This window comes from Eubalaena glacialis, chromosome 11 (assembly GCF_028564815.1).
Source record: "Eubalaena glacialis isolate mEubGla1 chromosome 11, mEubGla1.1.hap2.+ XY, whole genome shotgun sequence".
In the NCBI taxonomy this organism is placed as follows: Eukaryota; Metazoa; Chordata; class Mammalia; order Artiodactyla; family Balaenidae; genus Eubalaena; species Eubalaena glacialis.
Genome location: NC_083726.1, coordinates 69,447,463 through 69,474,669, shown reverse-complemented (window position 1 = coordinate 69,474,669; position 27,207 = coordinate 69,447,463). Strand labels below are relative to the sequence as shown.

At 38.6% G+C, this 27,207-nt stretch overlaps 1 protein-coding gene across 1 annotated transcript in view; it reads right to left on the bottom strand.

The window, feature by feature from the left end:
- Positions 1-27,207, bottom strand: part of DBX2 (developing brain homeobox 2) — a 39,076-nt gene that overhangs the window by 2,149 nt on the left and 9,720 nt on the right. Inside the window, exons 2-3 of the mRNA XM_061205327.1 lie at positions 22,046-22,141; positions 4,748-4,935 (exon numbers count right to left, since the gene is read on the bottom strand). Coding sequence (XP_061061310.1) covers positions 4,748-4,935; positions 22,046-22,141 — 284 coding nt within the window. The remainder of the gene's footprint in view (positions 1-4,747; positions 4,936-22,045; positions 22,142-27,207) is intronic.

Genomic DNA, 27,207 nt, shown 5'->3' with positions numbered 1-27,207 from the left:
CCTCATCAGTGGTATTGGGACAAATGTACATATTTGGGAAAAATCATAAAATAAAATTTCTGCCTCTCAACAAATACAAAAACAAATTCCAGATGGATTAAACAGCTAAACATAAATACAAAACTATAAAAATTCTAGAAGAAAATATAAGAGATGATCATTACAGTCTTGGGCAGATGAATGTTTTCTTAAGCATGACATAAAAAAATAAGGCTACAAAGGGAAAACTAGATCTGACTACATTAAAAAAAGAGAAATTTTTGTACAAATAAAGATGCCACAAGCATATGAAAAAGCCACAAACTACCCAAAAGAATTAAAAGCAGGGACTCAAGGAGATATTTGTACACACAATGCTCACAGTAGCATTATTCATATTAGTTAAAAGGTGGAAGCAACCCAACCCAAGTGTCCACTGATGGATGAATGAATAAACAAAATGTGGTATATACATACAATTGAATATTATTCAGTCTTAAAAAGGAAGGAAATTCTGACACATGCTACACCATGGATGAAACTTGAAGACATTATGCCTTGTGAGATATTCCAGTCACAGAAGGACAAATACAGTATGATTCCACTCGTATGAGGTGCCTGGAGTAGTCAAATTCACAGAGACAGAAAGTAGGATGGTGGTTGCCTCATGCCTGGGGGGAGGGAGGAATGGGGAGTCATTGTTTAACGGGTGCAGAGTTTCAGTTTCGAGAAATGAAAAAAGTTCTGGAGAGGGATGGTGGTGATGGCTGCATAACAAGGTGAATGTACTTAATGCCACTGAATCGTATACTTCAAAAAGGTTAACATGGTAAGTTTTATGTTATGTGTATTTTACCACAATAAAAAAAAGCCACAAACTTGGAGGGGATTTTTGTGACAGCTGTTAACAGGAAAATGTTACAAACCATAATATTCCAAATATTTTGATTAACAGCCAAAATAATTGCTGCATATCTATAAACAAAAAGACAATAGAAAAAAAAAATGGTGCAGCCATGAAAAGGTTAAATTCAGATGAAAAATGACCAGTAAAGTGATTAAAAGATTCCCAAGTTCTGATAATTAGGAAAAAATAACAAATACAACTGCCCATGAGGTTGGCAACATTTTCAAAAATTTAAATAGTGGAGGGATTGCAGAAAAAGGACTGTTTATTAGTAAGAGTAAAATTTGATATAATTCAATATCTTGATACAATATTTGGAAAGGAATTTTTAAATTGATCACAACTTAAAATGTACATAAACTTTAACTTATAAATCCGACTCCTAGTTCCCTATCTTACAGAAATATTTTTAAAGTGCATAAAGATATGCAACAGTAAAAACTAGGAAGTAACTTAAAGCTGAGGATGGCTAAGTGAATTACAGTATATCCATGTAATGGTCTGCTCTGAGACACACACTAAAAAAGAATGAAGTAAATGTGTATGCAGACATGGAAGGATGTATCCCATGACATTTGAGTGGGGGAAAAAAAAGCAAAGTGCAAAACAATACTCATTGTCAGCAGCATTAATCATAATAGCCAAAAAATGGGAACAATCCAAACACCCACCATTAGAATGGATAAACCCTGGTATACCATGTAATACTACGCAGCAATGAATGTAAATGAGCTACTGCTACAACACAGCCACACGGATGAATCTCACAAACATATGGTAAGTGAAAGAAGCCATATACCAAAGAAAATCTACTGAGTGATGCTATCTATATAAAGCACAAAAACAGGCAAAACTAATCTATGCTGTTCAAAGTCAGGAAGGAGCAGGTAGTGACTGGGAGAGGGCACGCAGGGGGCTCCTGGCCCGGTGGTAATGTTCTACCTCTTGAGCTGTGTGCTGGTTACACAAGTGATTTGTATTATCCTTCAGAAAATGTTAAAATATATGCAGAGTGTGATGCCATTTTTATTTAAAATTATATACACGATTCTAGGTCTCAGCTTCTTCATTTGTAAAACAGAAATAGCAAAAGTCGCTACTTTTATTATCTGTAAATAACATCAAATGTAAGGGCACAGAGTAGTCATTATGAAAGTATCTGTGTTTTTATACGTTTGTGCATATATGACACACATATAAGTTTATTTTAAAAATAATACATGATATGTCAATAAACTCAGACAAGAGCCATATATAAATGACAGTAGTAACCAGGGAGTTGGATTGGAAAGGGAACAGATATGTTTTCTTTTTTAACTTTACCAATCTCCCTTTTGTTTGAATTTACCATAATAAATACCATGTAGTAACTGTGTAATTAGATATAGTGTACATGCAAATAAGAAAACGTTAAATTACTTCCGAGCTGTTCGCCAAATTCAATAAGGTAAAAAGCGTTCATTCCTGAGGCACTTGAATTTTTAAAACGATATAATCGACTATGTAAAACTATGTGCTTATGGGTAACAACTGGGAGATAACATACAAATATGGAAACAGTTTGTTATCTCAGAGTGGAAATATTATGGTCATGCCCTCATAAATATTCCTTAATAGGCTTGCTGCATTCCCTTTTCAACAGTTCATTTTAAAGAAGATGCTATGTACTATCACAGACTTTCACACTTTCTCAGAGCACTGTCAGATCAATCCTAGCCACTTCTGATCTTTTAACACCTACCTCAAGTTCCAACTCAACCAGAAGCCCCCAGCCTCCCAAACCTGCACACTTTCTCCCCTCTGACTCTGGTGTGTCTTATCCATACCAATGCGATGCAGGCCAGGCCCACTGAGCCCCCCACGTGATCCTCTCTCAGGCCCAGCAATTCCTCTGAGGATCAGGTAATTCCCATCACTAGACTCCCCAGGGGTATAGGAACCAGTCCTATGACCATCCTTTCCAGAGATGGGGATTACTGTAAGGCTCCAGAGAGATACATAAGTTCTAGGAGAACCACTGATCTAGCTCCTTTATTTGGCAGTATATCTAACCTACCAGGGGCTGTTTCCTATATTAATGTCTTATTTGTTATCTAACTGTTCATGAGCTTCTGCTTTGTTTTCCCAGTTGGTTGTATAAATTCCTGGGGTGCAAGGAGTGTTATCTTAATCAGTATTTATCAATATTCCCTCTTACCTAGCACAGTGTCTTACACACAATAGACCATCAAGTTATACCTATTGATTTGTCTGTCACAGACACAAAATTGCTCTGTGACATAGACAGAATTCCTATATTTGTCCCTGTTTTTAAAGTGAGAAACTGAGGCACAGAGCAGTCAATTAAGGTTATGGGCTCATTAGTCCCACACACGAGGAAAGCACAGACTGGCTGATCTAGGCCAATTATCCTCTACCACACCTCGTACTGCTTCCTACGACTATAAAAAGTCAGGGGACAGGGGGACAGATCACTTCCCTAGGGAAAGGAAGCAAGGTTAAGAAGGGTTTCATCCAAAAATAACTGGTTTAATAACATCCAAAGTTAGAAACCAGGTCATTTGTATTGAGGGAAGTACAGTAGAGCATGGTGGTTAACACAGAGCCTCTGCTAGCCCTTCAATGCCTTTATGCTGATTCAAAAATTCCAGGTGGAAGGAGTCTTGCACGTGGAAAGTCAGTTTGACAAGCAGAGTACCTGCTGCATTTCAGTTGCTGCCATCCCTCTTAGCCAAATGCCCTTGTGCAGTGAACATCCTGCACAACTGTACATGATGGCTCCAGGTTAAAGAGAATGCAAACTCCAGAGTCAGATTGCCTGGGGTGGGAGCCCAGTTCCAAAGCAGCTTTACTTTGTGACACTGGACCTCTGTTTACCTCTCTACATTTCCTCATCTAGAAAATGGGGATATTTCATATGGTGATTATAAGAAGGATTAAATAGGAAAATGCTAGTGCCTTATAGTGTTAATTATTTATAAGTAGGCCAATCTTTAAATGGAGTATGCTACACTTCCCAAAAGGCCAGAAAGTCTCTTTCAAAATTATATGAAATAGGGCTTCCCTGGTGGTGCAGTGGTTGAGAATCTGCCTGCCAATGCAGGGGACACGGGTTCGAGCCCTGGTCTGGGAAGATCCCACATGCCGCGGAGCAAATGGGCCCGTGAGCCACAATTACTGAGCCTGCGCATCTGGAGCCTGTGCTCCGCAACAAGAGAGCCTGCGATAGTGGGAGGCCCGCGCACCGCGATGAAGAGTGGCCCCCACTTGCCACAACTAGAGAAAGCCCTCGCACAGAAACGAAGATCCAACACAGCCATAAATAAATAAATCAATAAGTAAAAAAAAAAAAAAAAATTATATGAAATATCATTGTACAAGAAAGGTTTGTAAAGGTTGCAAATGTGAAACTACTTGACTGTACTTGACATAAGCCCACAGTGCAAAATAATGAAATCTATTAAGAGGTATTTATGAGTCACTCATTCATGCCTTGATTTTGGACTGGAAATGAAGAAAAAGACAGGAAAATTGGTTCCTGCTTTTGAAGGCAATTATGTAACCTGTTTCTCTGAAAACAGAGCAAACAATGTAATGATGTAAATGCCACAAGCCTTTGCTTTTCTCTTCATTTGGGAAGAATTAATCAGGCGAAAACCTAGACCTCTTCAGCAAAGGGACCGATTTCCAAATAGGAATCGTGACATATATTTCCACCCACTAAAAAATTATGAAAGTCATTTCAATAATGCTTCAGGGTCCAGTGCTATGCCTACTACAACAAATAGTTACCAAATGAATGCATATCATTGGATTCCTTCAGAAATCAGGAGCAGTAGATATCTTCCTGCTCATTAGTACCTGTGATTCCTTTAGTCCCAAGTTGACGGCAAGTTTCTTTCGGTCTGTTTTGCTGATATATTTCTGCTTCTGAAACATTTTCTCCAGAGCCTTTCTCTGGTCCTCAGAAAAGACAGCTCTTCTTAAAATACCCCTCCGAGCTTTGGAATTAGATTCCTGTGTCAGAAGAGGCAGCACACTCTCTTCTCCTAGAGGGGAGAAAAGATACAAAAAGCCCCATTAGCTGTATGGAGAATTCCATCTGTCTTTTTCCATGACAATATCCTCCTTCTCTGTACCATGGCCAAATTATCTCATCTCTGAACTCTGCACATTTAGAGAGCTTCTTAACCTTTTTTTGGTCATGGACTCCACTGAGAATCTGATAAATGCTCTTTGCTCCCCATTGGGAAAAAAAAGTACATATGCTTGCCTTCCCAATTTTGCATGCCATGTCAGAAAGTCCATGGTCCCAGGTTACAAAGCTCCAATGCAGAACTAGTAGGTGGTTTAAATACTTAATTTTTCTCTAATTCTTCATTTATTTATTCATTCATTTATTGTCTCAAACTGTTGAATACTTACCATATGCCACGCACTCCTCTCAATACTACACACTGAGAAATAAGACATATGTTTTATCATACTCATTACCTATAAAATCAAGTGGGAGGCATTTATTGAACCAGCATCACGAGTGTGATGAAGTATTCCTAAGGAGAGGGTGCACTGGGAGCACAGAACGATGGGCTTAATCTTCATCCGGGATGTCAGGGAAAGCTTGCAAGAGTCAGAGATGTTTAAACTGAGAAGGAAGGTTTGGAAGACCTCCAATCACCCCCTCCCTGATTCAGTTGATCATCAACTCCTTCAGGGCAGAGACATTTACTACTTTTTCTGCCTTCCTGTGGCTAGCACAACACTGGTTCCCACCCTCTGGGAGTTTCATTCATCATTCACTATTCATTTATTCAGCTTCCAAGCTGTGGTAGGAAGAATAATGTCCTTTCCAAAGATGCCCATGTCCTAATCCCCAGAGCCTGTGAACATATTACATTATATGGCAAGGGGTAATTAAGGTTGCAAATGGAATTACAGTTGCTAATCAGCTGAACTTGAGGTTAGGAGAGTATCCGGGAGTATCCAGGTAGGCCCAATGTAATCACAAGGGTCCTTATAAGTGGAAGAGGGAGACCAAAAAAGGAAGTCATAGTGATAGTTTTGAAGATGCTACACTTCTCCCTTTGAAGATGGAGGAAGGGGCCATGAGCCAAGAAATGCACTAGAAACTGGAAATGCAAGGAAACAGATTCTCCCCTAGAGCCTCCAGAAGAAATGTAGTCCTGCTGACACATTGATTTTAGTTCAGTGAGACCCATTTCAGGCTTCTGACCTCTATAACTGTACGATAATAAGCTTGTATTGTTTTAAGACATGAGGTTTGTGGACATTTGTTACAGCAGGAAGAGGACACTAATACACTGGGTATCTGCTGAGGAAACCACACAAACAGCACATGGTCCCTGCCCTCAAGGAATTCACCTTCTCATGGGAGGTCCAATACATGAACATCACTCCAGAATACAGGCACCAGGGGAGCAGGGACTCCACTTTACGACTGCATCTGGTGTGCATTTTGGTGCTTAATAATTATTTCTAAATAAAGAAGCAAATGAATGTCTTAAGTACTGAAATAGAATGATCCCTACAATGCTCTGGCATCACAAAAAAGGAAGTGATGAGTTTGAGAAAATAGGTTGAGTCAAGTCTAAAAGGACAATTCAGTTCCAGAGAGAAAGAACCAAGGCCAATCCAGGCAGAGTGACTAGCATGTCTCAAAGCACGAAAGCACAAAGGAATAAAGTCTCTCCAAGGAAAAGTAAGCAGTCTGCAAGGCCTTGGAAGGGCATGGAACAGGATGCAAGCTGGCAACCGTATCCAGCCTGCAGACGGGCTTTGTTTAGAGTGTCGGTTAAAAATTCTGATTTAGTTGTTCACATTGAATAACTGGGAGGTTTCATATGAAGTCCAGGTTTCTAACATCTCTTCAAAGGTAACCACACTAGGCTCACCTTCCCATAAAGCAAAGAGCTACCATAGTGAGTGGCAGGTGCCCTCTTTAGATGGAGCATGTGGTCCCCAGTTTGCCATAGCCTCACCTAACTTGATTCTTATCTGGAATCAAGATAAGAGTGGAATCGAGCCAGACCATAGAGGACTACAAGGGTTTGGAACATTACCCAATAGTGAAGACCAATAGAATATGTTTAAGCAGGGTGTGACATGATAATAATAAACCTACACTGAGCACTTCCTCTGTACTCATACTTACTATGTTAAGTCGCTGACATGCATTATTTCATTTAATCCTCCCAACCTATCTATGCTATGAATGCTACTATTATTCTTCCCATTTCACAGATGAATAAAAAGAAGCTTAGGCAGCTTACGGAACTTTGTCCAAGGTCACATGGCTAGGGCTTCAAACCCAGGAATACTGATTCCAAAACAAATGCTCTTAACCCTACACTGGACTGACACAATCTGACTTGTATTTTAGAAGAAAAATTCAATAAATGGATAAATCTTGTCAATTTTACCTCTGTAACATAATAGCTTCCCTTCCTATTTGTTTAAAAGATTGTAAACATCTCCCAGCTAGTCTCTCAGCTCTGGGTTGTGCCTCATTCTGATTCATCCTGACATTCCCAGAACTACTGGCCTCTCCCTCTTTCTTCCAGGTCTGCAATACCTGCATCTCCATAGAAATGCCAGAGCCCCTGGGATGTAATCAAGCCCAGTTCTTTACAAAAGTCTACTTTTACTGATGCCCTTCCCATTCATCCTCTCATGGGATCTTGGTTAATTCTCCATCTACAGAACCAATTATTTTTGCCTCTCTCACACCGAGGTCATATCTTGAAGTCAGGCTTTGGCACCTGGATTCACTATTTCTTTCTCAGAGATTTGAATAGTTTTATGCAATATTTGTCAATAATAAAAATAGTATAAACATCTCAATATGTTCATATCTTTCTAAATGCTTTTCTTCTCTGAACTATCCTCTGTATAGAGACCATGGAATTGGCCCTTCTGCATTATTTCAGATCACAGATTCATCTGTTGAGACGGTGTCTCTCTAGGAAGCCTCAGGACAAAAGTCTCTGGAGGATGGAAGAACTGGGTTTGGATCTCAGCACTTGGAGTGAGTTACTGTTTCAGTTTATTTTACAGAGTTTCTTTAAGGATTTGATGAAATAGCACAAATATTTGCCAGTGCCTAGCCCACAATAAGGATCCCTCAAATCTATTTCACTTCCCCCTGTTGGATTTCATTTTATTCTTATAAGAATCAGATGCCACAGACATCCTCTGTACAGACGAAGAAGTGTTCAGAGCAGTGAAGATCCAAAGCAGCACAAAGGACACAGATCTCAGGGGTAGCAAGACCTTCTGAATCCAAATTCTTGGCTGCTTCTTATGCTTCCCCACACTGTTTCTTGGTGGGTCAAGAATGGGAAGAAAGAAACATTTATAAGCATAGCCAGAGCTCCTGTCTGTGTCTATGGGCTTCTGCTCCCTGTCCTGGGTCAGTCTGTGAGCCTGGACCATACAGCATCTCCTATACAGCCTGCTAACAGCATCCTCAGATTCCAGCATGCCCTTCTCACTTCATATTTTGATCTGGAATTCTTAATTTGTAACTGTATACGATCTACCATTATTATAGCCATATGTATTAAAAGTTAGGAAAGAAACTTAAATATCCAAAGGTAAAGAAATGCATAAGCACATTATGCTATATCTACTAGGTGAAATTTTAAAGAACCACTAAAGATGATGACTAGGAAGATCAGGCAGCAGCAAAAAAACAACAAAAAAAACCATTATAATACGTATGATATTTAAGATACATGCTATGCTGCTCACAACTAAGTAAAAATGCAGAGAAAAAAGACTGAAAGGCAAAAAAAAACCCCACTAAGATAGGCTACTGTTGTAGAGTTATGGACAAATAATTCACCTCCACTCTACATTTTAAGTCTGGCTCAGTTTTCTAAGGAAAACAAGCAAACGTTGTAGTAACCTTTTGGGGAGTAATCTGGCCAAGTGACTGAGTCGTCGCTGAGTGACAACTGAAAATGAATCCACTCCATCCTTCACGGATGCTCACAGTTGATAAGGAGAGGTAGGTCCGAGAAGAATAGAGACAGCCAGGGTACAAGTGAGATAAACACCCGCAGACCACCACATAGGAAGGTTTTAAGCACCAGATGAGAAGCCACTTAGTCTTGGAGGCCAACAGAGTGAGTCCTGAGAGCGAAGACCTGCCAGAAGACTAGCAATTCCTCTTGCTGGCAATCCTGACAAAGGCGGGCAGAGAGAGGGACTGACATTTGCAGACGCATGAGTGGGGTGAGGACAAGTGTGAAACGTGGTAAATCTAGGAATCTCACACAGCTTGGAACTTCCAGACTGCAGGAGATGAGTGGGAAGAACACAGGACATTAGCTGGGAGGTAGATTAGGGCCAGGGGTGACTGAAACAAATCTAAGGGATAATTTGCCACAGAGGAAAGCCTTTCAAGGACTTGACCAACTTAGTATTTTAGAAAGGCCAATACTTTTTGAGCTAATACAACTTTTTACTTTTTTAAATAATTTTATTTTGTTCTTATTGAAGTATAGTTCATTTACAATGTTGTGTTAGTTTCAGGCGTACAGCACAGTGATTCAGTTATATATATAGTCTTTTTCAGATTCTTTTCCCTTATAGGTTGTTACAAAATACTGAGTATATATAGTTCCCTGTGCTATACAGTAGGTCCTTGTGGGTTATCTATTTTATAATATAACTTTTAAAATCTGTATAGAAATACAAACAAATTTTTGGACCAATAAGGCTAGTTTTAAAAAAAAAAAAATCTGCCTACATTTTTTTCTAAGCCGAGGTTTTATAAATAGGGATCATGATTTTACTCATTTTCACCCCTTCTTCACCAAGATCTACATGTTTACATAAAACAATGGGGTAACACATTTAAATGCCCCTAAGACTTTTAATAGGAACCTACAGGTTTTCCTATTGAGTTATGTTTAAGTGAAGAGAAAGAAGAGTCCCAATAAGGGGATCTACAGATAAATAATTCTCACCAACATGGTAAAAGCTAACATTGAAGGGTCATGCACACAAAGCAGACCTCAATCTCTGAAAGACACAGCTGGAGTGGTTGTGAGGGTCAGAGCGTTAACTTCTGGGTCTGATCTTCGGGATTCGGTGCCCTATAACAAACACGAATACAACCACTAAACAAGCAAAAACCATGGCAAAGATAAAGAATATTCCATTCTTCCTTTCTTTGCTAGTTGCCTGGTTTCTCTTAGCATTGCTCTCAATACACAAATTGCGCTTGTTTTCATAAACGGATGTGGCTCAGTTTCCTACAAGAAGCATGTGACAAGATGCTACTTCTACCACTGATGCTCCTCTCCTTGTCCCCCCCATGAGCCTTTTGTGGGCTGTCTCTGGATCTAACCATAAACTACTGATGAACCTACACCATCTTCCTACCTTCTAAATCTAGGAATATGGGCTCAATTACACTTGCAAAACAAACATAGTGACTTCAAGAACTTGTTGGTAATTCAAAAATCTCTCAGAAGCTACTGAAAAGTTATAAGCAACAAACACCTCTGATTATTCCTAAATTCATGACAAAAGTCTGATTTATATGGAAACTTACAGGTGACAAAAATAAATAAATAAATAATATAAAAATAACAATTAACAGGGACAGAGTTTAAGGCATGCAGTAGAAAAGACACTTTAAAATCCAGGGCTGCCAATTCAAGGTGCTATAGGCTTTGCTAATTTGCAAATATCATTATTTTATAATGTGGCTTCCATATATATTTGGGGCTCAACATGTGCTGATGTATGTGCCAACGACAGGCAGCATGGCATGAAATCTTTACCACAATCCCCAGAGGTACATATTATCATCCCCATTTTCCACAGGAAGAAACTGAGGCTCTGGAAAGATAAGTTGTGCAACTGAGGTCATACACCCAAGCAGAGTGAGGCCAATCAATGCTCTTTAAAATTATACCAAAGATTGTCAAAATTACCAATGTGCCGGGAAAGAGGTCGGGAGGTGGGGAGAGTCATTAAAATGGCAGAATGACCTAGTATAGAAAAGTTTACAAAGGCCTAATTCCCTGCATCCTGAGACAGCCCCCATGTACCACACCCCCCTGGGAATCCCTGTGTGCAGTGAGGCTTGTGAAGGGCATTTTGAACAGAGGTGTGCTGTGTGTGAACGATACAGTACGGGGTGGTGGGCAGCGAAGAGCAATAGAGAAACACAGCAGTAGACAGGCCTCTGTCTACCCCAGGGTAGGCTACTACTACTACTTATAAACATTTGGGGAGAAAGGGAACCCCATTCCAGGAACGACCCTCGAATACTTTCACTGCCTCTGTGGAACTGCTGAATAGAGCCATCAACTTGGAAAATCTATTGTCTTTGAGTCTCTGACTCCTTTACACTTTCTTCCTGGTTGACCAAGTGTCATTTATCTCCCTTCACTATTGAGAAGTCAAAACCTATGTTCAACTTATCACACAAACACAATTATGTTTTCACCACAATAATTAGGCTTCTTTCTCTGTTAGCACAAAATGCTGCATCCCTCTGAAAATCTTAGAGGTCTAAAGATAAATCCTTATAAAAGAAGCTCTCAGGCAGCCTTTTATGGATTTCCATAGGTCTTGATCAGTTCCCTAAGCCCACTCACTGCTCCAGCTGAGAGCAGGAAACATCCGGGTCAGGTGGTAAGAAGACCCATCAGAGCACTGCCACCTTTGACAGTGTCACTCATAGGACGAACCTACAGTAATGAAAATAAGGTCCTTTCCCTGCTGCCTTCAACAAAATCCTAAATTCAAATTTGGAGAGTATTCTATGTTCTTTTAAGTTTTAATGAGAAAGGGAAGATAGTAAAATGATCTCAAAATGCAGAATCTAAGTTCACCTCCCAAGAAAAAGGGAGAGCAATTTATCCCAGAAGAATATTTCCTCACTCATATTTTTATAATGCTGTTCCAAATTTAAACTTTGTCTTTTAATGCATAAAATTCTTGAAAGGTCAAACTCAAGTTGGGTACTCACAGACAAAATGAAATAATTATCTCATTAATTCGATTAGCTATTCTACAAAATTCAGACTCCTATACATTTTCATGTAGTCTTTTTCTTAAGGTCATTCTCTGCATAACTTCTACAACTTTCCATCTCATTTTATGAAGTATGTTATTTTGAAAAGAACCTTATGGATATACTATCAAAGATTTTCCTTACACTGCTTTAGGGGAGAGGAGAACTTTTACCACTGCCTTTAAATTTTTCCCCACTCTAAGGATTGTGCTTAAATAGCCTATTAAACTATTTATTATATGTGAGAAGGGCACTAGATGAATGATTGTTTCCACACTGCCACAAGTCAATCATAAATCTAAAAGGTTAACAAGAAAAACTAAATCAATTTTAAACAAGTGAATCATGTAAACAGTCAAAATGATATTTCACTTGCTAGCTAAGGATGTGTTGCTCTAACCCTACACTTTTTAGAAAGAGTGAAGTCAATATTGTGAAACAATGATGAGGGCCACTGATTTCATCTCTTATTAAAATTTTTAGTGTAAACCATAATTTTGGCTATCCAAACAGAAATACAAAATAATACAAAATTACTTCAACAGTTCATTTTCCTTCTTTCATACAAACGGAAAAAAACTTAAATGCTTGGGCATAAAATCATTCTTCTTATTAAAAAAAGAAGAAGAAAAGAAAATCTAGTAAATGCCTTAAATTAAAAAGCTTACCGGGCAGTTGTAAGTCTTATTAACTGTTCCTTGGTATCATGATTATTTATGTAATATTCTTAATTGAAAGCCTAAATCCACCATTTCATTATTATTTGCTGCCAATACAGTGAACATCATAAATAAGAAAGTAAGAAATTCATTTCAGATTTATCACTAATGAGACACCAACATTTATTAAGAACACTTGTGGCATCTCTACACTGTTTTATTTATTTATTTTTCTAGTGTTCTTTCTTTTTTTTTAAACAACTTTATTGGAGTATAATTGCTTTACAATGTTGCATTAGTTTCTGCTGTATAACAAAGTGAATCAGCTATATGCATACGTATATCCCCATATCCCCTCCCCCTTGCATCTCCCTCCCACCCTCCCTATCCCACCCCTCTAGGTGTTCACAAAGCACGGAGCTGATCTCCCTGTGCTATGCGGCTGCTTCCCACTAGCTATCTATTTTACATTTGGTAGTGTATATATGTCAATGCTACTCTCTCACTTCGTCCCAGCTTACTCTTCCCCCTCTGCATGTCCTCAAATCCATTCTCTATGTCTGTGTCTTTACTCCTGTCCTGCCCCTAGGTTCATCAGAACCTTTTTATTTTCTTTAGATTCCATATATATGAGTTAATATACAGTATTTGTTTTTCTCTTTCTGACTTACTTCACACTGTATGACAGACTCTAGGTCCACCCACCTCACTACAAATAACTCAATTTCGTTTCTTTTTATGGCTGAGTAATATTCCACTGTATATATGTGCCACATCTTCTTTATCCATTCATCTGTTGATGGATACTTAGGTTGCTTCCATGTCCTGGCTATTGTAAATAGTGATGCAATGAACATTGTGGTACATGACTCTTTTTGAATTACGGTTTTCTCAGGGTATGTGCCCAGTAGTGGGATTGCTGTGTTGTATGGTAGTTCTATTTTTAGTTTTTTAAGGAACCTCCATACTGTTCTCCATAGTGGCTGTATCAATTTACATTCCCACCAACAGTACAAGTGAGTTCCCTTTTCTCCACACCCTCTCCAGCATTGTTTGTAGATTTTTTGATGATGGCCATTCTGACCAGTGTGAGGTGATACCTCATTGTAGTTTTGCTTTGCATTTCTCTAATAACTTGTGATGTTGAGCAGCTTTTCATGTGTTTGTTGGCAATCTGTATATCTTCTTTGGAGAAGTGTCTATTTAGGTCTTCTGCCCATTTTTGGATTGGGTTGTTTGTTTTTTTGATGTTGAGCTGCTTGTATATTTTGGAGATTAATCCTTTTTCGGTTGCTTCGTTTGCAAATATTTTCTCCCATTCTGAGGGTTGTCTTTTCATGTTGTTTATGGTTTCCTTTGCTATGCAAAAGCTCTTACATTTCATTAGATCCGATTTGTTTATTTTTGTCTTTATTTCCATTTCTATAGCAGGTGGGTCAAAAAGGATCTTCCTGTGATTTATGTCAGAGTGTTCTGCCTATGTTTTCCTCTAAGAGTTTTATCATGTCTGACCTTACATTTACGTCTTTAATCCATTTTGAGTTTACTTTTGTGTATGGTGTTAGGAAGTGTTCTAATTTCACTCTTTTACATGTAGCTGTCCAGTTTCCCCAGCACCACTTATTGAAGAGGCTGTCTTTCCTCCATTGTATACTCTTGCCTCCTTTATCAAAGATAAGGTGACCATATGTGCGTGGGTTTATCTCTGGGCTTTCTATCCTGTTCCATTGATCTATATTTCTGTTTTTGTGCTAGTACCATACTGTCTTGATTACTGTAGCTTTGTAGTATAGTCTGAAGTCCAAGAGCCTGATTCCTCCAGCTCCATTTTTCTTTCTCAAGATTGCTTTGGCTATTTGGGGTATTTTGTATTTCCATACAAATTGTATAATTTTTTGTTCTAGTTCTGTGAAAAATGCCTTGGTAGTTTGATAAGGATTGCACTGAATCTGTAGATTGCTTTGGGTAGTATAGTCATTTTCACAATGTTGATTCTTCCAATCCAAGAACATGGTATATCCCTCCATCTGTTTGTATAATCTTTAATTTTTTTCATCAGTGTCTTATAGTTTCCTGCATACAGGTCTTTTCTCTCCCTAGGTAGGTTTGTTCCTAGGTATTTTACTCTTTTTGTTGCGATGGTAAATGGGAGTGTTTCCTTAATTTCTCTTTCAGATTTTTCATCATTAGTGTATAGGAATGCAAGAGATTTCTGTGCTTTAATTTTGTATCCTGCTACTCTCCCACATTCATTGATTAGCTCTAGTAGTTTTCTGGTAACATCTTTAGGATTCTCTATGTATAGTATCATGTCATCTACAAACAGTGACGGTTTTACTTCTTCTTTTCCCATTTGGATTCCTTTTATTTCTTCTTCTTCTCTGATTGCTGTGACTAAAACTTCGAAAACTATGTTGAATAATACTGATGAGAGTGGGCAACCTTGTCTTGTTCCTGATCTTAGAGGAAATGGTTTCAGTTTTTCACCATTGAGAACAATGTTGGCTGTGTGTTTGTCATATATGGCCTTTATTATGTTGAGGTAGGTTCCCTCTATGCCTACTTTCTGGAGGGTTATCATAAATGGGTGTTGAATTTTGTCAAAAGCCTTTTCTGCATCTATTGAGATTATCATATGATTTTGATCGTTCAATTTGTTAATATGGTGTATCACACTGACTGATTGCATACATTGAAGAATCCTTGCATCTCTGGGATAAACCCCACTTGATCATGGTATATGATCCTTTTAATGTGCTGTTGGATTCTGTTTGTTAGCATCTTGCTGAGGATTTTTGCATCCATGTTCATCAGAGATATTGGCCTGTAGTTTTCTTTGTGACATCTTTGTCTCGTTTTGGTATCAGGGTGATGGTGGTCTCGTAGAATGAGTTTGGGAGTGTTCCTCCCTCTGTTATATTTTGGAAGAGTTTGAGAAGGAGAGGTGTTAACTCTTCTCTAAATGTTTGATAGAATTCACCTGTGAATCCATCTGGTCCTGGGCTTTTGTTTTTTGGAAGATTTTTAATCACAGTCTCAATATCAGTGCTTGTGATTGGTCTGTTTATATTTTCTATTTCTTCCTGGTTCAGTTTCGGAAGGTTGTGCTTTTCTACGAATTTGTCCATTTCTTCCAGGTTATGCATTTTACTGGCATACAGTTGCTTCTAGTAATCTCTCATGATCCTTCGTATTTCTGCAGTGTCAGCTGTTACTTCTTTTTTATTTCTAATTCTGCTGATTTGAGTCTTCTCCTGTTTTTTTCTTGATGAGTCTGGCTAATGGTTTATCAATTCTGTTTATCTTCTCAAGGAAACAGCTTTTAGTTTTATTGATCTTTGGTACTGTTTTCTTCATTTCTGTTTCATTTATTTCTGATCTGATCTTTAGGATTTCTTTCCTTCTGCTAACTTTGGGTATTTTTTGTTCTTCTTTCTTTAATTGCTTTAGGCGTAAGGTTAGTTTGTTCATTTGAGATTTTTCTTGTTTCCTGAAGTAGGATTGTATTGCTATAAACTTCCCTCTTAGAACTGCTTTTGTTGCATCCCATAGGTTTTGGGTCATCGTGTTTTCATTGTCATTTGTTTCTAGGTATTTTTGATTTCCTGTTTGATTTTTTCAGTGATCTCTTGGTTATTTAGTAGCATATTGTTTAGCCTCCATGTGTTTGTATTTCTTAGTTTTTTTCCTGTAATTGATATTTAGTCTCATAGTGTTGTGGTTGGAAAATATACTTGATACGATTTCAATTTTCTTAAATTTACCAAGGCTTGATTTGTGACTCAAGATATGGTCTATCCTGGAGAGTGTTCCATGAGCACTTGAGAAGAAAGTGTATTCTGTTGTTTTTGGATGGAATATCCTATAAATATCAATTAAGTCCATCTTGTTTAATGTGTCATTTAAAGCTTGTGTTTCCTTATTTATTTTCATTTTGGATGATCTGTCAATGGTGAAAGTAGGGTGTTAAAGTCCCCTACTATGACCGTGTTACTGTCAATTTCCCCTTTTATGGCTGTTAGCATTTGTCTTATGTATTGAGGTGCTCCTATATTGGGTGCATAAATATTTACAATTGTTATATCTTCTTCTTGGATTGATCCCTTGATCATTATGTAGTGTCCTTCTTTGTCTCTTGTAATAGTCTTTATTTTAAAGTCTATTTTGTCTGATATGAGTATTGCTACTCCAGCTATCTTTTGATTTCCATTTGCATGGAATATCTTTTTCCATCCCCTCACTTTCCATCTGTATATGTCCCTAGGTCTGAAGTGGGTCTCTTGTAGACAGCATATATATGCATCTTGTTTTTGTATCCATTCAGCCAGTCTATGTCTTTTAGTTGGAGCATTTAATCCATTTACATTTAAGGTAATTATTGTATGTATGTTCCTATTACCATTTTCTTAATTGCTTTGGGTTTGTTTTTGTAGGTCTTTTCCTTCTCTTGTGTTTCCTGCCTAGAGAAGTTCCTTTTGCATTTGTTGTAAAGCTGGTTTGGTGGTGGTGAATTCCCTTAATTTTTGCTTGTCTGTAGAGGTTTTAATTTCTCCATCAAATCTGAATGAGATCCTTGCTGGGTAGAGTAATCTTGGTTGTAGGTTTTTCCTTTTCATCACTTTAAATATGTCCTGCCACTCCCTTCTGGCTTACAGAGTTTCTGCTGAAAGATCAGCTGTTAACCTTATGGGGATTCCCTTGTATGTTATTTGTTGCTTTTCCCTTGCTGCTTTTAATATTTTTTCTTTGTATTTAATTTTTTTTTATTTTAATTTTATTTATTTATTTATTTATTTATGGCTGTGTTGGGTCTTCGTTTCTGTGCGAGGGCTTTCTCCAGTTGCGGCGAGCGGGGGCCACTCTTCATCGCGGTGCGCAGGCCTCTCACTGTCGCGGCCTCTCCCGTTGCGGAGCACAGGCTCCAGACGCGCAGGCTCAGTAGTTGTGGCTCACGGGCTTAGTTGCTCCGCGGCATGTGGGATCTTCCCAGACCAGGGCTCGAACCCGTGTCCTCTGCATTGGCAGGCAGATTCTCAACCACCGCGCCACGAGGGAAGCCCTGTATTTAATTTTTGATAGTTTGATTAATATGTGTCTCGGCATGTTTCTCGTTGGGTTTATCCTGTATGGTACTCTCTGCGCTTCGTGGACTTGATTGACTATTTCCTTTCCCATGTTAGGGAAGTTTTCCACTATAATCTCTTCAAATATTTTCTCAGACCCTTTCTTTTTCTCTTCTTCTTCTGGGACCCCTATAATTTGAATGTTCATGCATTTAATGTTGTCCCAGAGGTCTCTGAGACGACCCTCAATTCTTTTCATTATTTTTTCTTTATTCTGCTCCCTGGCAGTTATTTCCACTATTTTATCTTCCAGCTTATTTATCTGTTCTTCTGCCTCAGTTATTCTGCTACTGATTCTTTCTAGAGTATTTTTAATTTCAGTAATTGTGTTGTTCATAACTGTTTGTTTGCTCTTTAGGTCTTCTAGATCTTTGTTAAATGTTTTTTGTATTTTCTCCATTCTGTTTCCAAGATTTTGGATCATCTTTACTGTCATTACTCTGAATTCTTTCTCAGGTAGGTTCCCTATTTCGTCTTCATTTATTTGGTCTGGTAGGTTTTTACCTTGCTCCTTCGTCTGTAACATAATTTTTTTGTATGTTTGTTTTTGGTTTTTTTTTTGATGGGTGGTACTGTATTCCTGTCTTACTGGTTGTTTGGACTGAGACATCCGGCACTGGAGTTTGCAGGCAGTTGGATAGAGCCGGGTTTTGGAGCTTAGATGAGGACCTCTGGGAGGCCTCACTCCGATGAATATTCCCTGGGGTCTGAGGTTCTCTGTTAGTCCAGCGGTTTGGACTCAGAGCTCCCTGCACAGGAGCTCGGGCCCAACCTCTGGTCTGGGAAGCAAGATCCCGCAAGCTTCGTAGTGCAGTTAAAAAAAAAGAAAGAAAGAAAGAAAAGAGCAGTACAATATCAAAGAATAAAAAACAAAATAAAATTAAAATGATAAAAAATATATTAGGAAAAATAAAACTATAATTGAAATAACTGCAACAAAGTAAAATAAAACCACACCAGAAAAAAGAAAAAGAAAAAGAAAAAAAAAATGTGGGGGGGGTGGGAAACAAACCAAAAGGAGAGAACAGTAACAAAGTATAAAGAATAAAATAAAATTAGAAAAATAAAAGAATTGGAAAAATAAAAATATAAAAGAATCAACCACAATGAATCAACAAGGTAAAACAATCCCAATCTAAAAGAGGAAAAAAGAAAAAAAAAAAATAGCCTTGGCCATGGGGGCGGAGTTTAGGCAGGGGTGGAACTTAGGCAGGGGCGGGGTTTAGGGTGGGGCGGGACCTAGGTGGGTGGGGGGGTTACGTTTGAGCATGGGGTGGGGCGTTCAAGTGTGGGGCGGGGCCTCTGCTTAGGACCTGCGTGGACTAGGAGAGGCAGCACGTCAAAAGGAGGGACTCTGGAGTGTGGAGTTCCGGAGTTTGGAAGTAGCGCCCTGAGTGAGGGTGTGTGGGTGGGGCTTGGGTTCTGCACGGCAGGAGCGAGGCTCCAAGGGCAGAGGATTAGGCCCAGAAGCCCAACAGGCTTCCCGGTGCCTAAGTGGACAAGGAAAGCACTGGCTGCGTTCCTCCACGCCCCCACCATCTCCCCCAGGGTCTCCCCTGTCACCACTGCTGGACCCGTAACCGTGGGTCAGTCCCACTGGGTGTCGGAACTCCTCCCCTCCCCCAGCCACCCCTCGGGGTGCTGGTCCTGGAGGTCTGGCCTTTACTTTTGCTCCCCCTTCCCTCCCTCCCACTCCCTCAGGACCTGTGCGGCTGGAGGGGGCCTCGGTGGGCAGAGGATCAGGCCCGGGATCTCAGCAGGTTCCTGGGGACCCAAGTGGGCAGGGGAAACCTGGCCATGCTCCCTTTTGATCCTCTGCCCTCCCAATGGTTCCCCAATTTCCCCCTTCGGGTGTGGGATCCCTTCCCCTCACCCAGCCGACCCTCAGGGGCGCCAGTCCCATGCCACCTCCACTTCTCCTCCCCCTTCCTTCCCCCCGCTCCCCATGGGCTCCTCCCATCCCCTTAGGTGTCCGTGGTTCCCCACCGGTGCCTGGTAGGTGCCCTAGTTGTGCTGAGACGCGAATTCCGCATCCTCCTAGTACGCCATGTTGACTCCACCCTTCTACGCTGTTTTAAAATGCCAACTTAGAAATGGAGACAAACCAAGTGCATTTGCATCCTCAGTCTGAACTGTGCTGATTTTCCCCTTGTATGTTTTATTAAATAAAAAAGATAAACACAGGACTTTATAAGCCTCCAGGGATAGACACCACAATTTACAACAGCTACACAAAAGGCATAAAGTGGGAAGGGCTGAGAAGCAGATGGAGAAAAATGAGACATGCTTAGGGTGATTTTTTTCAAGCAGTCAAGAAGATGAGGTTATCTAGGAAATGACTTTGGACTTACTTTTATGTGCTCTATTTAGTAAACTGGCCTGGGCATTAGTATACTTTTATGGCTTAGAAACTCATTAAAACACTACTGTAAAATGAATACACACACACATTCACGCATACATGAATGTCCACCTGTTACATGGAATATTTTGGTACATTGCCCCTTACCTGTCTACATTTCCAGAGAGTTTCTAAAGTAGAAGACCAGTATTATACCAGGGTGAAAACACTGAAGCTAGGGGTTGGACCTCTTTCAATCTCCACCCCTGGAATACCACACTGAAGATTTAATTCCACAGAGATGCCACCATGCTGTGGTATCAGATATTTGGGGTTTAAGTCTCTACTCCAGGCGTCCTTTCCTGATACGCTAATATATGGTGATAAATGTCTCCTTAATCTGTACAACAGTTTTCAATTATCCTCATAGGAGACCACCTTGAAGGAGCGAGAAAAAGGTTTAGTCATGGTTTCTATTTTTCTATTTGAATCAATACATTCTAGTTAAATGGACAATTAATAGGTCACTTCCAAAATAGTGTATCAGTCCCGGTTAATAAACAATCCCCACAGTGGATAATGGGCCCTATGTATTCAGCAAGTCCTGTATGCACTCAGCTCATCCACTAAATCCCTTTTCAGGTGGACAGGGTTATATGGGAAGATGAGCTAGAATGAGTCTATAAAAGTCAGTTTCATTCACTGCTTTATTTTTCAGCCAAGTGCTTTAAATGGTGTCCAGAAATTCACTTGGAATGTGAGACAGGAGAAAAGACTGACACACAGAGCCTTGCTTTATGACAATACAAAAGGGCAACTGACCCTTGCCCGAGCCTTTTCCCTGTGAAATGGTTCCGAAAGTTCATCTGCACAGTGAAAAATCGTGGTGAGGTCGCGTGTGGATGAGTCAAGTGAAAGTGACGATTGGTCACGGGTCTGTCACCCATTGTGGCCGGGTCCCGGCCATGTAAAGTGCTCTGTGGGAAAGTATCAGCCCCCTAAAGAGATGCTCAGAAGCTTGCAGCTCATTAAACGGCCAGCATTTGCTGCCTCACTTGTCAGGAATCATTCTGTTGAGCAACTGCTCTCCTGAAACATTCATAAAACACATGCAGAGAGGCAACAGGGACTCTGAATTCAACCGTGATACAGCTCTGGACTTCTGCCTGACTCTACCCCTATTTCACTTTTCACCTGACAGAGCTGTTAACCTGAATCAATGTTTTCTCTTGGGCAGCTGAAAAAAATGCACCCCTCCTCTGGACTTCTTTATCATAAACTCGAATCCTCTGTCTACAGATTCTTAGCTGACCTAGAAATCTCAAGATCAAGGTGAACTTAATTTCTTTTTATTTTCAGTTAGACATTTTTTTCTTTGTGCGTGTGAGTGTGTGTGGGCTCTTCAAGTTTTTGAAAGTTGTCATTCTCCCTCTACCCTGCACACTATTACAATTGTGTAATGTTTGAAAAGTTCTCTTGAAAATATTTCCTACAACCCTGGTTGGTTTTCTTAAAGATCATAAGAGAAGGTATTTATCTCCTTTTACAATCTTGACAATTTTTGATTATTTTCCATGGATACCTAGTGACTTTCTGTGTCACATTTTCAGTTGAATGGAAATTTTACACAATTTCTTAGCTTTCTTTCCTTCCTTTCTTCTTCTTTAAATGAGCATTGCTACACGTTTCAGAAAGAGCCAAACGGGTCCCTCTGAGATCTTTTACATCAAATGGAAAACAAGTTGCTTTCCTTGGTGTGTCAGCCCTGGGTTTCAATGCCATTAGAAGCTGCTCACAATCGCTCAGTGTGCCGAAGTTCGATAAATCTCTGGAAACCTCCTGAATAGGATCGCTGTGATTTTTAGCGAGGAATTATCTCCTTGCCATTGCATTACCAATTAGTTTTCCAGAGCACATTAAATCCTCCTGCTCTGGTTTACAGAGTAACTGAGGCATTGCTGATGAAGTATAAAAACTTACTTGGAAAAGCAGTGGGGGAGGCAGGGCGCCGACAGGACCCACCGCAGCACGACGAGTAGAATGGTGGGGCGCTCAGAAAAAAAGGCTTGGAAGGCGCTGCAGAGAAAGCGTTGATCACATTGATTAGCCATCTCTCTTAGACAGTATTCAAAATTCCAATTTCCCCAAAGTCATGGAGTAAAGCACTACATCTTCTGAGACTTAGTTAAACTTTTACTGGAATTAAAGTCATTTTAAAGCAGGCTTTACCTGTCAAAGAGCTTGCTAAATAATTTAATCAAGATTTGGAAGCTGTGGTGTAAACAATCAAATCATCAAAACCAAACTTAGTCATTCGTTTTCTGTGTGGTTATAAGTAGTAAACATCAAATAGTCCTTTATCTAATATAACCTCGAGCAACACTGCCCAGGAGAACTCTCTGTGATGATGGACATGTCCTCTACTTGCACTGTCCAATATGTATCCACTTGTCACATATGCCACTAAGCACTTGAAATGTGGCTAGTATGTCTGTGTAACTGAATTCTTACTTTAAGTTCTTTTTAAATTTAAACAGACTCATGTGTCTAGAGGCTTTCACATTGAACAGTACAGCTCTGGATATAATACTTACCAAGAAACAATCTGGATGTTACACACTTCAGTTTACTTTTTTAAGAGATGGTATTACTCTACTGTTTATTTTCAGAAGGTTCTTTGAAATACATAGATAGCTAGATTCCAAAGTTGATAATAGTTAATTTACTGAGCAATTCCATAATAAAAGTGGTCTTTCTGATCACTTTTACATGTTTCAAAGTATTTGAGAATAGTAACATTTACTCTCAAGAGATATCTATTAACCTGAAAGCATTTGTGTTTATAGTATAGGGAGTTGCCATATAATTCTGCTCTTCTCATTTTATTAAGCTATTCTATTCAGAACATTTTCAATTCATATACACGGAATAGTTATCATTACTCTTGTAAATAAAGAAACTTTACACTCTGCTCCTCAGTAGATGAAAAATAGCGATAAAGGATAGCACAGAATATTAATGGCTCTTCTTTATTGAGCACTTACTATATGCCAGGCTTTGGTTTAGTACCTTAGATACAACATGTCCTTTAGTACAGTGGGGTTTAATACAATATAAATATGGGTGATATTTCTTTAGGTGGGCAACTTGCTTTTAACCATCACATACCCAGCAGAGTGCATGGCACATTCTAAATAGTCAAAAAATGTTCAATAAATGAATGAATAATCTTAAAACTAAGAAATAGGAAATCAGGAATTAACCTCTTCCCTGCTCCCCTGACACACCCTGAAACACAGTATCTTCCATAACAGATGACCTTGAAATCTAGAACATGACTTGAAAATAAATATTTTTACTACTCTCCCTTCATTTTCAATGGAAACTTTTTTCTTTTCTTAATCATATACAGTGAATATTATTTTGCTACAAATACATGTCTTTTTAAGAACACAGTAATTTCAGACTCATATTTTAACCAACTGATAGGTATGTGTTTATTTTACCAGTATCTTTGAAGGATGTATCAAAATAAATATATAAGTATATATATGAATTTTATGGTCTCATGGTCCTTAATGTCTTTGAATTGCAAATTAATCATAATGCAGGGTCTTTTCTATAATGTGATGGAAAGTTGTCAATGTCAGTGTTTTTAGTTTTTAAACATCTGGATTTTCAAATAATAAAATGTCTTAATGCTACCTTGAAAATATGGCAACTAAGTAAAGTATGAAAAGGAGACCCACTTTGGTGCTCAATAAGTTCTATGAAACTTTTAAAAAATTTTCATTGTTATCATAAGTTTTTCTAATACTGACTGAAAAACCATCATAGAAATGATTAATCACTTTATATGAATTTGACATCTTAAATTATAAGAGTACGGCATTATTTAGGCAGAGTTAACATTTTCTAATGTTTCTATGAATATATGAAGCACTTTGAAAAGTGGAAATATATTTCCCTGTATAAAAGTTACCTCATTATGTTTATTCTCAAGTATTTCTGTTAACTAACTTATTTCACCTCCAAACTAAACACTCCATAGATAATTAAGTTATGGCTATTGTGCTGTTTGGCATTTTTTAAATTGAGGTAAAAGAAAAAGGCTGAGCCATGTTGCATTTACATACATGCATGTAAGCATTTATCATGATAGTTGGAAATACACACACAGAAGAAATGTTTTTGCTCAATATCTAGTGTAGAAAATAAGCATGCTAGTGATACTATTAAAATAACAATGCAGGACACGGACAAATTACAAATTTTACTATTCTAGCCAAAATGTTTCTCAGTCTAACCCTATGGCCCTAAAAATGAAAAAATTAAGAATTAAAAAAAAAATGGGATGGTTCATTTGAGACAAGTGTTCAATTAAATTCATTCGTGATGATAAATGAGGTTCTGAGACATAGGATCTTAGTGTTAAATTTAACCAGAAAAAGTTTTAATCGAACAGTTTGTTATAGTGCTCTATATTATCCTATCTTAATATAGTAAAGCTGTAATCAAAATGACATTCTGCCTACAGTAGCAACTCTAGTGGCTAAAGAACTACATGTGACATGACCAGGCTTAAAGTTCCACCGTGTAGCATTTCTTCAACATTTAAAATCACCTCATTGACACACATATATTTACACAGATTAGTCAATTCCTAATTTCTATACATAATACACCTTGTTTAAGCTGGTTTATGTAGAAATCACTGTGAAATTCCAATTAAGTGCTCCATTTTTTTATGTGCTCCTACTTGGACATAAGTCAAATGCTAATCCAGCTGAGCATGTGACTGCAGGGATGCTGAATTGTGTGAGGAAATAGCCATTTAAAACAATGTAGTGCATTAAAAACATGTATAACACTTTTAAGTGTTTGTAAACCACATGGTTTTTAAAGTGGTGAGCAAAAACAGAAACTCAAGTGTGATAAAAACAGAGTGACGAGTTAACAGATGCATTAAAACTTTTGTAAACCATTTAAGAACTACCTTGAAGAAGCTCTGAAAAGAGCAGAAAACAAGGCAATTTCAAGCAGATGATATGCATTTCAAAGCCCATCAGTATAATCTAGATGCAGTCACTTTATCATTTATCATGAGAGGAACAATTCATTTTAGGCGTACTGAACAATATTTATGATAATACTATTTAACGAATACCTCCTATACACAGGCACTGGACTGGCTATGCATTTAACACTTGCTATTTCATTCATTAATATTCAACCTCAAATGGGCAAGCATCTGGAATGTGATGATGACTGGTCTCAGCACATTTTCTAAAAGACCAGGGAAACACAGATATTTTAGCACAGTATGTAGTTATTAGCCATGAGGGATAAGGATGTCATGCACACAGGCTGCCAGTTATCCAGTAAGAGATGGAACCCAGAAAATGGACATCTCCACATCTCCCCAGCTTTCCATAAGAGAAAAACAAATGGCTTTCCCTGTGGCAAAAATGCGTGATGTTAGGTTCCCTCAGCACAACACTTCAGGATCCTCCAAATTTTGTATCCTGCCAACAAATCTGCCTTCTGGGTTCTGTGGGAATCTCTTACAAATAACAAACAAATGACTTAAAATTTCCGGAACAAGACTGTCTGAATCCAAATGACTAAACTCACTTGTTCACAGAAAACTTCATGAACTTTTCACTTCTTAATCAGATGTTCTGACTTATTTGAAGACACAGAATCCAACTTATCTATTAATTATTTTGAATGTTTAATTAAGATGGGAACTTAGAGGCAACTTAATGGTGAACTGGCCTGGTTTGTTTTTTTTTTAACTTAACTACACGGTTCTGTGACAAAAGCATCCCACAGTCAAGGATGGTTACAAGCCTAGCTACAGAAAAATTATTTTCAAAATTCTGTTGTCTAGAAATCAAGCAAAACATTTTAAATTGTTTTTGATTATTTTCATTTTTCTTTACCAATGGAGAACAGAGTGTATCTACATGGGGTAAAACCACATTCTTTTTATTGTCATAGCAAACTGTGGTATTAACTGATTTGTGCTGACATTTCAAAGGACGGATCCTAAAGACCACTGATAAAACCTTCAAATAAATTTCAGGAGCTACTGCGATGCTATGCCGACTGGGCAGCACATTTTAGAAGGACAAGGAGAAACGAGAAAAGGTTCCAAGGTGTCTTACAAAGGCAACCAAAAGGTCAAAAAAATACCTCTGGGAAAGAATAACAGGGAATTAAATAATTTCAAAAGGATGGTTTTAACGACCTCCTTCAAGTGTTGGGTACATGGCACCGGGAATAAAGAAATCTAAACTCCTGACCTTAAAATACTACACAGTTGAACTGACTATAAGTAGAGTGGACCCCCCACAAAAGACTCTAAAGAATGACAACCAACTGTCTTGAGTAGTAAGACCTAAGAAATAACACTTATGAATAAGGTGTGATTTATTTTATCACACAACCTGGACGGAATTCATTTATGTGATTCACATGCAAACTTGCCTTCCATCAGAAGGCAAAGCAAGTAAAGTCATCCTTTACCTTTCTGCTCATCAGAAAACAAGAGAGGTCTGCATTTATTTTTGCCTTGAGTATTTCAGAGACAGCAAAACAAAGGTCTTAATGTTCTAGTACAGTTCATGAGAAGATAAACCAAATGCAGAGTCTACTTGTTTGATTCTGTCCTTTTAATTCCACGCAAATAATCCTCATTGCATATCTATCAAGTGCCACATAATGCACCGTGTGCTGGGATGACACAGATTAAAAAAGGATAGCTTCCCTCCCTGGAAGAATTTCTACCTTTAAATGTTCCGTACCTTATAGGTCTGAATCTGCTGATCAAATAAATGAAATACAAATATCTTCATACTCCAAATTCAGTTTTGTCCTATAAAATCTGAGGCATTTTCCAAGGCCATGAGATCTAAACACATAGTACTGTGTGTTCCCCTAGCCAATGTTTCTCAACCCTGAATACACATCAGAATTATCTGGAGTGCTTTTCAAATATACAGATGCCCAGGCCCCACACCAATTGGGCTAAATCAGGCTGGCGAGGAGTGGGCCCCCTAGTATACCATTTTTTTTCAAAAGCTGCACTCGTGATTATAATGTATAATCAGGATGAGGCCACTGAAAAGAACACAAAA